At 39.6% G+C, this 16,602-nt stretch overlaps 1 protein-coding gene across 2 annotated transcripts in view; it reads right to left on the reverse strand.

Annotated features, from left to right (window-relative positions):
- Nucleotides 1-3,346, reverse strand: part of LOC126236826 (male-specific lethal 3 homolog) — a 123,112-nt gene extending 119,766 nt beyond the window's left edge. For both annotated transcript variants that reach the window (XM_049946428.1, XM_049946427.1), the window contains exon 1: nucleotides 2,996-3,346. In XM_049946428.1, the coding sequence (XP_049802385.1) occupies nucleotides 2,996-3,097 (102 nt within the window). In that variant the 5' untranslated portion in view covers nucleotides 3,098-3,346. The remainder of the gene's footprint in view (nucleotides 1-2,995) is intronic.
- Between the last annotated feature and the right edge of the window lie 13,256 nt (nucleotides 3,347-16,602).

A 16,602-nucleotide genomic window follows, 5' to 3' on the forward strand; every position in this document is an offset into this window, starting at 1 on the left:
AGGAGTGAGACAGGGTTGTAGCCTCTCCCCGATGTTATTCAATCTGTAGATTGAGCAAGCAGTGAAGGAAGCAAAAGAAAAATTCAGAGTAGGTATTAAAATCCATGGAGAACAAATAAAAACTTTGAGGCTCGCCGATGACATTGTAATTCTGTCAGAGACAGCAAAGGACTTGGAAGAGCAGTTGAACGGAATGGATAGTGTCTTGAAAGGAGGATACAAGATGAAGATCAACAAAAGCAAAACGAGGATAATGGAATGTACGTCAGGCGATGCTGAGGGAATTAGATTAGGAAATGAGACACTTAATGTAGTAAAGGAGTTTTGCTATTTGGGGAGCAAAATAACTGATGATGGTCGAAGTAGAGAGGATATAAAATGTAGACTGGCAATGGCAAGGAAAGCGTTTCTGAAGAAGAGAAATTTGCTAACATCAAGTATAGATTTAAATGTCAGGAAGTCATTTCTGAAAGTGTTTGTATGGAGTGTAGCCATGTATGGAAGTGAAACATGGACGATAAATAGTTTGGACAAGAAGAGAATAGAAGCTTTTGAAATGTGGTGCTACAGAAGAATGCTGAAGATTAGATGGGTAGATCACATAACTAATGAGGAAGTATTGAATAGGATTGGGGAGAAGAGAAGTTTGTGGCACAACTTGACCAGAAGAAGGGATCGGTTGGTAGGACATGTTCTGAGGCATCGTGGAATTACCAATTTAGTATTGGAGGGCAGTGTGGAGGGTAAAAATCGTAGAGGGAGACCAAGAGATGAATACACTAAGCAGGTTCAGAAGGATGTAGGTTGCAGTAGGTACTGGGAGATGAAGAAGCTTACACAGGATAGTGTAGCATGGAGAGCTGCATCAAACCAGTCTCAGGACTGAAGACCACAACAACAAACATGTTGATGCAATTATTTATGCAGCTGAATCAATGCTTATGGTGAAACAGTGGCTCTCAACTAACCATGTTTTGAAACTACATTGAGTTACACTGGTGTAATGATTAACTACATTCCAGGAGGGAATAAAAAATCTGTTAGTAATGACTAAGAACGCTTTTACAAAATGAATTCCCATCTTTTATCTATATTGACTTCAGATATACCCTTATCAAACACATTAAAAAATTCTACTGGCCAATTAATGATATTGCCTGAAAATTAAAAGATAAAAATTAATACCATCTCCTACACGCAGAAAATAATTTCTGAATCTATATTTTGAAGCGCCCACACAATGTAAGGGTTCACACATGAGCAAATCTGATATTAATGAAGCACTATCAATTTATTTACTCTAACTATAGCTCCAAGTTACAGTCGCACATTTGCTTCTCTTCATATTCTTTGTTTGTTACTTATCAAGTCACAGTTAAATGATACGTAAAATTTTTGCGTATTCGGGATTTCCAATAGCCCCAATTCTATTTTTAATGACATCTAAATTTCATATATGAAACATCGCAATGCACCTACTGTATTATTCAACTTCAAAAACCAAAGTCTTTCGGAAATAACGAGTTGTCAGCATATGCTTCCACACAGAACCGTGAAGGAAACAACACTATAAATTAAGAGTCGTATTAATCTGATACTGTGCTTAGCCAACGCAGCAATATCGTGTTAATTATAAAAATCGTGTCCATCACATGGTACTTCGATGAAATTACAATTTTTGTGCCTTTACTGTGATTGTGAGAATTACTCTCAACTTTTGAGTTTCGATTTTACGAATGCATGGTAACACTGATCACGGATACACTTCCCGTTATTTTCTATCTCGAAATCGGTGCGATACCAGGAAACAAATGCATCAACATTTTTTTCGAACTAGAGTTCCATCTGCCACCTAAAGGATTGTGAAGAACAATGAAATATGCTTCCCGTGAAAATTGTATCCTTAATGCTTAATCATTAACGCCAAACTCTATATGAGTCTTCCACTCTACAATCACTCGCGACAGAAGTGTCATACGAGAATCCACCAATTCTGAAGCTGCTGCCATTTCCGCTTTGCAGCCCCCCGCACATAACTTATTAATAAGAACTGCAAGTATTATTGTAAAACGAAGGTAATCACTCCCAATTCACTTCAGTTCGCCTTAGTATACCACCAGTATTTAACTTCACATAGAATTTCAAAGAATAATTCGCTTACGTCAACATTGTCCGATACACACTTGAGAAAAAAATAAATATATATATGCCAAGAAAACACAACACGGAGAAATGTGAACACTGACCAAACTGCATCGACGAAATATATTCCTTCCGCCTATCCTCGTAACATTGAAGTCCGTGGGGGCTTTACCTCCACCGCATTCCGAGGTACCTAGCTATGTCCGCTTGTCGACAGTGGCGCTCACACGGCTGTCTCCGTCTGATCATGAACATTACGACTACATTACAGCTTATTAAACATTAATTTATACATTACTCTAGATCGACGGAATGACGCCGAGTACGCCAGTGTAGTTCAAAATTGACGTGTCATCTTCGCTGATGTGCGTATCATAAATGTATATAAATTCAGAAATACTGTGTGTCACACAAACTAAACTTCATAGCTGTTAACAAAAAAATTGAAGGATGCATAAAAAGCACGGAAGCCCTTTTCCGGGTAAACCATAAAATTACTTTCAGTTAACTGATTCAACACAACTTATTTTAAAACCATGTACGTAGTTGTCAAAACGGTTAAAATTAAGTACAAGTTTCAGTAAGAAAACTTCACAAATATCCTCAATAAGCCACATAAAAACATATTTCTTCCGCACAGTTTGCCTTTTCGCAGGACTGTCAAATATGGTCTTCTGAAGGTCAACCAAGCTCTGCATTGCGAAGCGTTAACTGCTAAATAGTTTTAATTCCAGCTAAAGTGACATCACTTAACGAAAATCTACATAACTTTTTACTGGTGAACTAATGCAATGCCATTTTTTATGTCAACAACAACTTGCTGTTGACTGCTAGTGTTTAATGTAGGAATTACCTTGGAATCGTACAACACCCTCGCCTTTGTTGGATCTGGTTCATAGCACAACACTTTTTCTCCCTCCTCAAATTTGAACTTCGAGCCGCGCATAGGCACCATTCTTTTGCATTAATAGCGCTAGGTGAAAAACCCCGCCATAACCTCGTTCAAACTGTTTTCGTGACCACCGTATGTTCGCGTTTGAACATCTTTGCCAAAATGAAACCATCGGCTTAATTGAAGCAACAAATGGAGAGCTATTTTAAATCCCTGATGCGTACAGCCACGCACAGACTCTTCTAAAACACATGTTATGACATTACTACTCTTCACTTTTTCTAGCGTTGTTCCAAGCTCACAGTAGTACACTCTCGATCAGCATTTGTTGCAGCGATATTTGTATGTGTCGATAGATGAATTCGATAGAACGAAAATTAGTTTTCTTGTTGGCTGTTACATTTTGCACTGTACCAACTAAGAATAAACTATTACATTTGTCACCGAAATTAAATTCTGTAAGAATTAACTATCTTACAGAGGCAAACATAGCAAACTGTCATCAATATGAGTATTACTTTCTAGCGCTTCAAGTCAAGAAACTTAAATGCAAATTGCTGATGCCTGAGAATGCTTCACACGGACTTGTGAGAGTTCATAATTCTTGAAATTATAAATAAAATGTTCTGCATAGTGCTACAGCAGGTTCTGTGAAATCTGCTTGTTGATAAAGTTATTTCATAGCTTTAACGCGACGTCAACATCTACAACAAGAAGGAATGGATGTACGAAGCAGACCAGTCAGTAAAACGTTTCTTTGCACAAAAGGCCAGTCTTCTCCTTACCATTATATCTGATCTCATAAACTTTTTAATGTAATATTCTTCTTATGAGAGATGAAAATTGGAAACCTGAACAACTGACACACATTTAGTGAGAGGAACATAAATATTAGTGGTGCAATATGCTTCACGCCAGGTGAAGTATTGCAAATCAAAATAAAACCAGGCCGAAAACACCAGTGCCAAACGTAGTTATACCAGAAAAATGTCCATGCTGAGACACTTATAGGTGTAAGCATAAATTAAGAGAAAATTCTACTGCTAACGACATTTTACATGACTGAAACGAAATACCTAAGGTAAAATAAATTAACATTTTAATAGTTGTAAAGACGAATTTAGTCACAATGTACCCATGCCATCGACAAGTTTAGATGCAACATATGGCGTGACATTCGCTTGCTTTTAGACCTCAGTCCTAATTACTTACAAGGGAACCTCCCCATCACACCCCCCTCACATTTAATTATAAGTTGGCACAGTGGATAGGCCTTGAAAAACTGAACACAGACCAATCGAGAAAACAGGAAGAAGTTGTGTGGAATTATGAAAAAAAAAGCAAAATATACAAACTGAGTAGTCCATGTGGAAGATATACAACATCAAGGACTACTTGAGCACAGCAGTGCCGTGGTCCCGTGGTTAGCGTGAGCAGCTGTGGAACGAGAGGTCCTTGGTTCAGGTCTTCCTTCGAGTGTAATCTTTTATTTTTTATTTTCAGACAATTATCAAAGTTCAGGCACTCGCACGTAATCAACTTCGCTCTCCAAAATTCCAGGACATGTTCAGATTTGCTTGGACATATGCAGGATTTCACGGTCTTCACACAGAAAAATTTGAAGACGATAAAAACATATGTTTTGACAGAGCACAGGGAAAACTGTGCGACTGTGAAACTATTGCATTCATTTGTTGCAGTTTATGTGACAAACTCTTATGCTTTCATCACTTTTTTGGGAGTGATTATCACATCCACAAGAAAACCTAAATCGGGCGAGGTAGAAGAATCATTTTACCCATTCGCCAAGTGTACAAGATAGGTGGGTCGATAACATATTCCTATCATGTGACGCACATGCCGCCACCAGTGTCGTATAGAATATATCAGACATGTTTTCCTGTGGACGAATCTGTTGACCTACGACCATGCGACCAAATGTTTTCGGTTCCCATTGGAGAGGCACGTCCTTTCGTCTACTAATCGCACGGTTTTGCTGTGCGGTTGCAAAACACAGACACTAAACTTATTACAGTGAACAGAGACGTCAATGAACGAACGGACAGATCATAACTTTGCGAAAATATAGACAATAAATTTTTCACTCGAGGGAAGACTAGAACCAAGGACCTCTCAGTTCGCAGCTGCTCACGCTAACCACGAGACCGCGGCACTCCTTAGCTTAAGCTCTCCTTGATGTGGCCTATCTTGTGCATGGACTACTCAGTTTGTATATTTTGCTTATTTTTTTCATAGTTCCACACAACTTCTTCCTGTTTTCTCAATTGATCTGTGTTCAGTTTTTCAAGGCCTATCCACTGTGCCAAATTATAACTCAATCTGAGGGGGGTGCGATGGGGAGGTTCCCTTGTTAGTTCAGTTAATGAGAAGTGTTGCTTGTAGGAGTATGTACAATTTTTTGTTAATTTTAATCTTTTCAGTGGTTAACAACATTTTTAATGGTTGGTTGATTTGGGGGAGACGACATAAGATTGGATTAGGGAAGGACGTAGAAGGACATCGGCTGTGCCCTTTCAAAGGAACCACCTCGGCATTTGCCTGAAGCGGTTTAGGGAAATCAGGGAAAACCCAGATCAGGATGGCCGGACGCAGGTTTGAACCGTCATTCTCCAAAATGTGCGTCCAGTATGATGAGCACTGCGCCACCTCGCTCGGTAGTGTTTAATGATGTTACATCAGTTTTACTAATGTGTTTTCAGCAACAACAAATTTCCAGTTTAATCTCGCACCTTTAGTGAATCTGTTTACGTATAATGGTTTGTTGTGCTTCTTATCTTGTGAAATCTGTAAGCAGGTAGACAAGATGATTTTATATCAATGTTAATGGAAGCTGTTCTGTGTCTTATGTTTGAAGTGCTATCTTTGCTTTTTATGCAACTAATAAGACTTATTCATCACAAACTGTAATAACTTGATTTAACGTCTTTCCAACAGGTTATGAGCCCGGTGATAATTATTCATTATATGGGGTAGTGTCTTGTTTTTGTTCTTCATGTTAGTCAAGTCTCTCAGGAAGGTTCAGTTACATCAAAGGTATTTCCACTTGGAAAGTGAAAAGGTAAAAGACGCATCGAAAAAGTATTTCAGTCGCATGTCCAGAAATTTGACGGAGGTGATTTTCAGCAGGGGAAATATCAATTGAAATTATCTTTTGTGGTGAGAACTGTTCTATTTTTCATCGAGTATGTAATTTGACCAGCTACGAAGTATTAAGTCATGTGGTGTATGGAATCATGTTAAGATCATTGCTGAACAGCGATCTGCAATAAAAAAGGTACACTGAAACATCAATTCTTCAATTACAAAATATCGCACCGTGATATTGCGCAACGATTAGTAAAGTTGAAACATCAGGAGAGTCTTTTGTAGATGTTGGTGGACCAGTGGGAGACGTAGACAAGGTTGCTAAAATTTTAGGTGGGTTGCAGGTGAAATATGGTTCGTCGTTCCGCTTGGGACTCCTGTGCTGAAAGCAGGCAGACTTTCGATGATTTAACTTTAAGGTTACTGAAAGAAGAGCAATGATAGCCACAGACTGAAGAAAAGCAACTGCATTCGCCACTCTTAAGGTTTATCACAAAATGATATAAGTCATCGTCCAGAAAGGTATTTAAGCAAAAATTCCGTGGACAAGAAGAATATTGAGCGCTATTATTGTCACAAGGAACGTAATTACTAGGCTGAGTGCAAAGAAAGACTGTTAAAATAGTCTATAAGCTAAATATCAAGCTCTGAGTGCAAGAGCTGGAAACATTTTGTCCACTAATCCCGATAATGTTTGGCTTGCTGATTGTGCTGCGTCAAAATATATGACATAACTCACTGAATCGTGCAAATCATTTAAACTAGTAGAGAAGTTCCTACCCAGATACGAGGTAACTCAGTCATCTACGTTGAAAGTATTGGATGTGTCAAGTTAATTGCAACAGTAGACAGTTTATGGAAACCCCATACTGTACCTGGTTTGAAGAAAAATTTGTTTCCATGGGAGCTACAGCAAGTAAAAGTTTAAAAATCATCTTCAACAATAATATTGAGGTACATAGTGAGAGGCCAGTAGCAATTGGTATAACAGCTGAAAATTAGATGTGGTTTAAATTCAAAGAAACAGTATTGATGGTAATTGAGAGATATATACAGGGTATTTCCGTAAGAGCGTGCAAAAATGTAACAGGTCATAGATAAAGCTTCACTAAACAATGTGAGATAGGGATCCTGGGGTCGAAGAAGCCAGCTTAATGAGATATGGAAGTAAACTTGTTTACCGCTTTGTCTAGTACTAATGTTTTCCAGCTTATTTACAAAAGAAATGGTTCAAATGGCCCTGAGCACTATGGGACTTAACGTCTGTGGTCATCAGTCCCCTAGAACTTAGAACTACTTAAAGCTAACTAACCTAAGGACATCACACACATCCATGCCCGAGGCAGGATTCGAACCTGCGACCGTAGCGGTCACGCGGATCCAGACTGAAGTGCCTTATTTACAACTAACATGTGTGCAAGTTTAAGCATACTATGGTGTTTATTTACATGTACATTCTTTATTTGCTGGAAGAAAATAAGGAGGACGATCCTGATTACCAGGAAGTCATGATGCAGGTTTTGTTTTCTTAACTCGTCCATAAGATGACTCTGTTGTATCATATTTACATTGGCCCATGACAGAACGTTCTAGGAATTAACGACAGATCCATTCATTACTCCGTGATATTCAGAGATGTACAGCAGAATAAGATGGAGCAGTACCAGTACAGTATTTGCTGGTCTCTGGATTGAAAGGGGATGTCTTGTTCCATGGCTTGTAATGTCACCTGACATGAATACCCTTGATTATTTCCTATAGGTGGATGTAAAGTCACTTGCGTACGAAACCCCAGTGGATATGGAGATGGACTTTGTTTCCAGAATTGTAGCTACCTATGATGTGATTCGAAACACACCAGGGATATTTGTCAGGGTGCATCACAATCCTGATACTCAATGTCATGCTTACATTGAGGTTGATGGCCGTCAGTGTCAGTACATTTTGTAAGATACTGTACAAACGGTAAGTTCATTGTGTCAACGGTGGTATTTGCAGTTAGCTAATGTAAATAAAATAAATTTTATGCCCATTATCTCCTTAAGCTGGCTTTTCTGACCCCAGGTTCCCTACCTCAAATTGTTCAGTGGAGCATCCTCTATATCCTGTTAAATTTTTGCACACTTTAATGTAAACACCCTGTACACCAAATACATTAATAAGGAATGGCTGGTACTGATAACCCATGGTACACAAAACATGCCAGAATACTGTGGGAGAAGCAACGAAAAAAGCATGCCAAATTTAAAAGAATACAGGTCCACAGGACTGGAAAAGTTTTACAGTGGTCGAAATTCAGTACGAACTTCAATGCAAGATGCTTTCAATAGTTTACACAACGAAATTCTCTCTTGATACCTGGCAGAAAACCCAAAGAGATTGTGGTCATATGTAAAGTACACCAGTGACAAGATGCAGTCAATACCTTCACTGCACGCTAACAATGATGATGATGTTATTAATGATAGTGCCACTAAAGCAGAGTTACTGAACACAGTTTACCGAAATTCCTTCACAAAAGAGGAAGTAAATATTCTAGAATTCGAATCAAGAAAAAATACCAACATCGGTAAGTAAGAAGTAAATATTCTCAGTGTAGTGCAGCAGTTTAAAACACTTAATAAACGCAAAGGATCTTGTCCAAATTGTATACCAGGCAGGTTCTTTCCAGAGTATGCTTATACAATAGCTCCATACTTACCAATCACAATGAACCATGGACCTTGCCGTCGGTGGGGAGGCTTGCGTGCCTCAGCGATACAGATAGCCGTACCGTAGGTGCAACCACAATGGAGGGGTATCTGTTGAGACGCCAGACATGCGTGTGGTTCCAGAAGAGGGGCAGCATCCTTTTCTGTAGTTGCAGGGGCAACAGTCTGGATGATTGACTGATCTGGCCTTGTAACACTAACCAAAACAGCCCTGCTGTGCTGGTACTGCGAACGGCTGAAAGCAAGGGGAAACTACGGCCGTAATTTTTCCCGAGGGCATGTAGCTTTACTGTATGGTTAAATGATGATGGCGTCCTCTTGGGTAAAATATTCCGGAGGTAAAATAGTCCCCCATTCGGATCTCCGGGCGGGGACTACTCAAGAGGACGTCGTTTTCAGGAGAAAGAAAACTGGCGTTCTACGGATCGGAGCGTGGAATGTCAGATCCCTTAATCGGGCAGGTAGGTTAGAAAATTTAAAAAGGGAAATGGATAGGTTAAAGTTAGATATAGTAGGAATTAGTGAAGTTCGGTGGCAGGAGGAACAAGACTTTTGGTCAGGTGAATACAGGGTTGTTGTTGTTGTTGTGGTCTTCAGTCCTGAGACTGGTTTGATGCAGCTCTCCATGCTACTCTATCCTGTGCAAGCTTCTTCATCTCCCAGTACCTACTGCAACCTACATCCTTCTGAATCTGCTTAGTGTATTGATCTCTTGGTCTCCCTCTACGATTTTTACCTTCCACGCTGCCCTCCAATGCTAAATTTGTGATCCCTTGATGCCTCAAAACATGTCCTACCAACCGATCCCTTCTTCTAGTCAAGTTGTGCCACAAACTTCTCTTCTCCCCAATCCTATTCAATACTTCCTCATTAGTTACGTGATCTACCCACCTTATCTTCAGCATTCTTCTGTAGCACCACATTTCGAAAGCTTCTGTTCTCTTCTTGTCCAAACTGGTTATCGTCCATGTTTCACTTCCATACATGGCTACACTCCATACAAATACTTTCAGAAACGACTTCCTGACACTTAAATCTATACTCGATGTTAACAAATTTCTCTTCTTCAGAAACGATTTCCTTGCCATTGCCAGTCTACATTTTATATCCTCTCTACTTCGACCATCATCAGTTACTTTGCTCCCCAAATAGCAAAACTCCTTTACTACTTTAAGTGTCTCATTTCCTAATCTAATCCCCTCAGCATCACCCGATTTAATTTGACTACATTCCATTATCCTCGTTTTGCTTTTGTTGATGTTCATCTTATATCCTCCTTTCAAGACACTGTCCATTCCGTTCAACTGCTCTTCCAAGTCCTTTGCTGTCTCTGACAGAATTACAATGTCATCGGCGAACCTCAAAGTTTTTACTTCTTCTCCATGAATTTTAATACCTACTCCGAATTTTTCTTTTGTTTCCTTTACTGCTTGCTCAATATACAGATTGAATAACATCGGGGAGAGGCTACAACCCTGTCTCACTCCTTTCCCAACCACTGCTTCCCTTTCATGCCCCTCGACTCTTATAACTGCCATCTGGTTTCTGTACAAATTGTAAATAGCCTTTCGCTCCCTGTATTTTACCCCTGCCACCTTCAGAATTTGAAAGAGAGTATTCCAGTTAACGTTGTCAAAAGCTTTCTCTAAGTCTACAAATGCTAGAAACGTAGGTTTGCCTTTTCTTAATCTTTCTTCTAAGATAAGTCGTAAGGTTAGTATTGCCTCACGTGTTCCAACATTTCTGCGGAATCCAAACTGATCTTCCCCGAGATCCGCTTCTACCAGTTTTTCCATTCGTCTGTAGAGAATTCGCGTTAGTATTTTGCAGCTGTGACTTATTAAACTGATAGTTCGGTAATTTTCACATCTGTCAACACCTGCTTTCTTTGGTATTGGAATTATTATATTCTTCTTGAAGTCTTTGGGTATTTCGCCTGTCTCATACATCTTGCTCACCAGATGGTAGAGTTTTGTCATGACTGGCTCTCCCAAGGCCATCAGTAGTTCTAATGGAATGTCGTCTACTCCCGGGGCCTTGTTTCGACTCAGGTCTTTCAGTGCTCTGTCAAACTCTTCACGCAGTATCTTATCTCCCATTTCATCTTCATCTACATCCTCTTGCATTTCCATAATATTGTACTCAAGTACATCGCCCTTGTATAAACCCTCTATATACTCCTTCCACCTTTCTGCCTTCCCTTCTTTGCTTAGAACTGGGTTGCCATCTGAGCTCTTGATATTCATACAAATGGTTCTCTTCTCTCCAAAGGTCTCTTTAATTTTCCTGTAGGCAGTATCTATCTTACCCCTAGTGAGACAAGCCTCTACATCCTTACATTTGTCCTCTAGCCATCCCTGCTTAGCCATTTTGCACTTCCTGTCGATCTCATTTTTGAGACGTTTGTATTCCCTTTTGCCTGCTTCATTTACTGCATTTTTATATTTTCTCCTTTCATCAATTAAATTCAATATTTCTTCTGTTACCCAAGGATTTCTATTAGCCCTCGTCTTTTTACCTACTTGATCCTCTGCTGCCTTCACTACTTCATCCCTCAGAGCTACCCATTCTTCTTCTACTGTATTTCTTTCCCCCATTCCTGTCAATTGTTCCCTTATGCTCTCCCTGAAACTCTCTACAACCTCTGGTTCTTTCAGTTTATCCAGGTCCCATCTCCTTAAATTTCCACCTTTTTGCAGTTTCTTCAGTTTCAATCTGCAGTTCATAACCAATAGATTGTGGTCAGAATCCACATCTGCCCCTGGAAATGTCTTACAATTTAAAACCTGGTTCCTAAATCTCTGTCTTACCATTATATAATCTATCTGATACCTATTAGTATCTCCAGAATTCTTCCAGGTATACAACCTTCTTTTATGATTCTTGAACCAAGTGTTAGCTATGATTAAGTTATGCTCTGTGCAAAATTCTACAAGGCGGCTTCCTCTTTCATTTCTTCCCCCCAATCCATATTCACCTACTATGTTTCCTTCTCTCCCTTTTCCTACTGACGAATTCCAGTAACCCATGACTATTAAATTTTCGTCTCCCTTCACTACCTGAATAATTTCTTTTATCTCGTCATACATTTCATCAATTTCTTCATCATCTGCAGAGCTAGTTGGCATATAAACTTGTACTACTGTAGTAGGCATGGGCTTTGTGTCTATCTTGGCCACAATAATGCGTTCACTGTGCTGTTTGTAGTAGCTAACCCGCATTCCTATTTTTTTATTCATTATTAAGCCTACTCCTGCATTACCCCTATTTGATTTTGTATTTATAACCCTGTAATCACCTGACCATAAGTCTTGTTCCTCCTGCCACCGAACTTCACTAATTCCCACTATATCTAACTTTAACCTATCCATTTCCCTTTTTAAATTTTCTAACCTACCTGCCCGATTAAGGGATCTGACATTCCACGCTCCGATCCGTAGAATGCCAGTTTTCTTTCTCCTGATTATAAATACGAAATCAAATAGGGGTAATGCAGGACTAGGTTTAATAATGAATAAAAAAATAGGAGTGCAGGTAAGCTACTACAAACAGCATAGTGAACGCATTATTGTGGCCAAGATAGACACGAAGCCCATGCCTACTATAGTAGTGCAAGTTTATATGCAACTAGCTCAGCAGATGATGAAGAAATTGATGAAATGTATGATGAGATAAATGAAATTATTCAGGTAGTGAAGGGGAACGAAAATTCAATAGTCAAGGGTGATTGGAATTCGAGAGTAGGAAAAGGGAGAGAAGGAAACATAGTAGGTGAATATGGATTGGGGGTAAGAAATGAAAGAGGAAGCCGTCTGGTAGAATTTTGCACAGAGCATAACTTAATCATGGCTAACACTTGGTTCAAGAATCATAAAAGAAGGTTGTATACATGGAAGAACCCCAAAGATACTAAAAGGTATCAGATAGATTATATAATGGTAAGACAGAAATTTAGGAACCAAGTTTTAAATTGTAAGACATTTCCAGGGGCAGATGTGGACTCTGACCACAATCTATTGGTTATGAACTGTAGATTAAAACTGAAGAAACTGCAAAAAGGTGGGAATATAAGGAGATGGGACCTGGATAAACTGAAAGAACCAGAGGTTGTACAGAGTTTCAAGGAGAGCATAAGGGAACAATTGACAGGACTGAGGGAAAGAAATACAGTGGAAGAAGAATGGGTAGCTTTGAGGGTTGAAGTAGTGAAGGCAGCAGAGGATCAAGTAGGTAAAAAGACGAGGGCTAGTAGAGGACAAATGTAAGGATGTAGAGGCTTATCTCACGAGGGGTAAGATAGATACTGCCTACAGGAAAATTAAAGAGACCTTTGGAGAAAAGAGAACCATTAATATGAATATCAATAGCTCAGATGGAAACCCAGTTCTAAGCAAAGAAGGGAAATCAGAAAGGTGGAAGGAGCATATAGAGGGCCTATACAAGGGCGATGTACTTGAGGACAATATTATGGCAATGGAAGAGGATATAGGTGAAGATGAAATGGGAGATATGATACTGCGTGAAGAGTTTTACAGAGCACTGAAAGACCTGAGTCGAAACAAGGCCCCGGGAGTAGACAACATTCCATTAGAACTACTGACAGCCTTGGGGGAGAGCCAGCCCTGACAAAACTCTACCATCTGGTGAGCAAGATGTATGAGACAGGCGAAATACCCTCAGACTTCAAGAAGAATATAATAATTCCAATCCCAAAGAAAGCAGGTGTTGACAGATGTGAAAATTACCGAACAGTTTAATAAGTCACAGCTGCAAAATACTAACGCGAATTCTTTACAGACGAATGGAAAACCTAGTAGAAGCCGACCTCGGGGAAGATCAGTTTGGATTCTGTAGAAATATTGGAACACGTGAGGCAATACTGACCCTACGACTTATCTTAGAAGCTAGATTAAGGAAAGGCAAACCCACATTTCTAGCATTTGTAGACTTAGAGAAAGCTTTTGACAATGTTGACTGGAATACTCTCTTTCAAATTCTGAAGGTGGCAGGTGTAAAATACACGAAACGAAAGGCTATTTACAATTTGTACAGAAAGCAGATGGCAGTTATAAGAGTCGAGGGGTATGAAAGGGAAGCAGTGGTTGGGAAGGGAGTGAGACAGGGTTGTAGCCTCTCCTCGATGTTATTCAATCTGTATATTAAGCAAGCAGTGAAGGAAACAAAAGAAAAGTTCGGAGTATGTACTAAAATTCATGGAGAAGAAATAAAAACTTTGAGGTTCGCCGATGAAAAAAAAAAAATGGTTCAAATGGCTCTGAGTACTATGGGACTTAACATCAGTGGTCATTAGTACCCTAGAACTTAGAACTACTTAAACCTAACTAACCTAAGGACATCACACACATCCATGCCCGAGGCAGGATTCGAACCTGCGACCGTAGCAGTCGCGCGGTTCCGGACTGCGCGCCTAGAACCGCTAGACCACCGCGGCCGGCGTTCGCCGATGACATTGTGATTCTGTCAGAGCCAGAAAGGACTTGGAAGAGCAGTTGAATGGAATGGACAGTGTCTTGAAAGGAGGGTATAAGATGAACATCAACAAAAGCAAAACGAGGATAGTGGAATGTAGTCGAATTAAGTTGGGTGATGCTGAGGGAATTAGATTAGGAAATAAGACACTTAAAGTAGTAAAGGAGTTTTGCTATTTGGGGAGCAAAATAGCTGATGATGGTCGGAGTAGAGAGGATATAAAACGTAGACTGGCAATGGCAAGGAACGCGTTTCTGAAGAAGAGAAATTTGTATGGAGTGTAGCCATGTACGGAAGTGAAACATGGACGATAAATAGTTTGGATAAGAAGAGAACAGAAGCTTTTGAAATGTGGTGCTAGACAAGAATGCTGAAGATTAGATGGGTAGATCAAATAAATGAAATGTGGTGCTAGAGAAGAATGCTAAAGATTAGATGGGTAGATCAAATAACTAAGGAGGAGGTATTGAATAGGATTGGGGAGAAGAGAAATTTGTGGCACAACTTGACCAGAAGAAGGGATCGGATGGTAGGACATGTTCTGAGGCATCAAGGGATCACCAATTTACTATTGGAGGGCAGCGTGGAGGGTAAAAATCGTAGAGGGAGGCCGAGAGATGAACACACGAAGCAGATTCAGAAGGATGTAGGTTGCAGTAGTTACTGGGAGATGAGGAAGCTTGCACAGGATAGAGTAGCATTGAGAGCTGCATCAAACCAGTCTCAGGACTGAAGACCACAACAACAACAACAACGATTGCTTACTTGTAGAAAGATCCATACGCAAATACTGGGAAGATGCCCAAGTCGCACTAATACCCAAGAAAGGAAATAGGAGTAATCTACTGAATTTCAGACCCGTATCAATAAAATTTATTTGCAGCAGGTTATTGGAGTATATACAGAGCTTGAACATTCTGACTTACCTGAAAGAAAACGATTTATTTACAATTAGCCAACAAGAGTTACAGAAAATATCGTTATTGTGAAGTACAGCTAGCTCTTTATTCTCACAAAATAACGAATGCTATCGCCACAGGACGTCACGTTGATTCCACATTTTTAGATTTTCAGAAGGCTTTTGGCACTGTTCCTCACAAGTGACTTCTAATGAAATTGCATGCCTGTGGGGTATCGTCTCATTCGTGTGACTGGATTCGTAATTTCCTGTCAGCACGATCACAGTCCGTAGTAAATGACAGAAAGTCATCGCATAAAGTAGAAGTAATATCTGGTGTTCCCAAAGGAAGTCTTATAAGCCCTCTTCTGTTCCTGATCTACGTAAACGATTTGATAGGAAATCTCCTAGGCTGTTTGCAAATGATGCTGTCGTTTATAATCACACGATCAAAACGAATTGCAAAATGACAAACAACATATCTGTATGGTGCAAATATTGGCGATTGACTATAAATAATGAAAAATATGAAGTCTTCCACATGAGTATAAAAAGTAATCGCTAAATTTCGGTTACATAATATGCACACAAATCTAAAGGCTGTAAATTCAACTAAACCCAAATGAATCTGTACCCAAAGACTGGAAAGTTGCACAGGTCACACCAATATTCAAGAAAGGTGGTATGAGTAATCCACTAAATTACAGGCCCATATCGTTAACGTCGATATGTAGCAGGATTTTGGAACATATGTTATGTTCGAACATTATGAATTACCACGAAGAAAATTGTGTGTTGACACACAGTCAACGTGGGTTTAGAAAACATCGTTCCTGTGAAACACAACTAGCACTTTATTCACATGAATTGTTGAGTGCTATTGACAAGGCATTTCAGATCGATTCCGTATTTCTGGATTTCCAGAAGGCTTTTGACACTGTACCACACAAGTGGCTCGTATTGAAATTCCGTGCTTATGGAATATCGTCTCAGTTATGTGACTGGATTTGTGATTTCCTGTCAGAGAGGTCACAGTTCGTAGTAGTTGACGAAAAGTCATCGCGTAAAACAGAAGTGATTTCTGGCGTTCCCCAAGGCAGTTTTATAGGCCCTTTGCTGTTCCTTATCTATATAAACGATTTGGGAGACAATCTGAGCAGCCGTCTTCGGTTGTTTGCAGATGACGCTGTTGTTTATCGACTAATAAAGTCATCAGAAGATCAAAACAAACTGCAAAACCATTTTGAAAAAATATCTGAATGGTGCAAAAAATGGCAGCAGACCCTGAATAACGAAAAGTGTAAGGTCATCCACATGAGTGCTAAAAGGAACTCATTAAACTTCGGTTACACGATAAATCAGTC

This window comes from Schistocerca nitens, chromosome 2, assembly GCF_023898315.1.
Source record: "Schistocerca nitens isolate TAMUIC-IGC-003100 chromosome 2, iqSchNite1.1, whole genome shotgun sequence".
NCBI classification, from domain to species: domain Eukaryota; kingdom Metazoa; phylum Arthropoda; class Insecta; order Orthoptera; family Acrididae; genus Schistocerca; species Schistocerca nitens.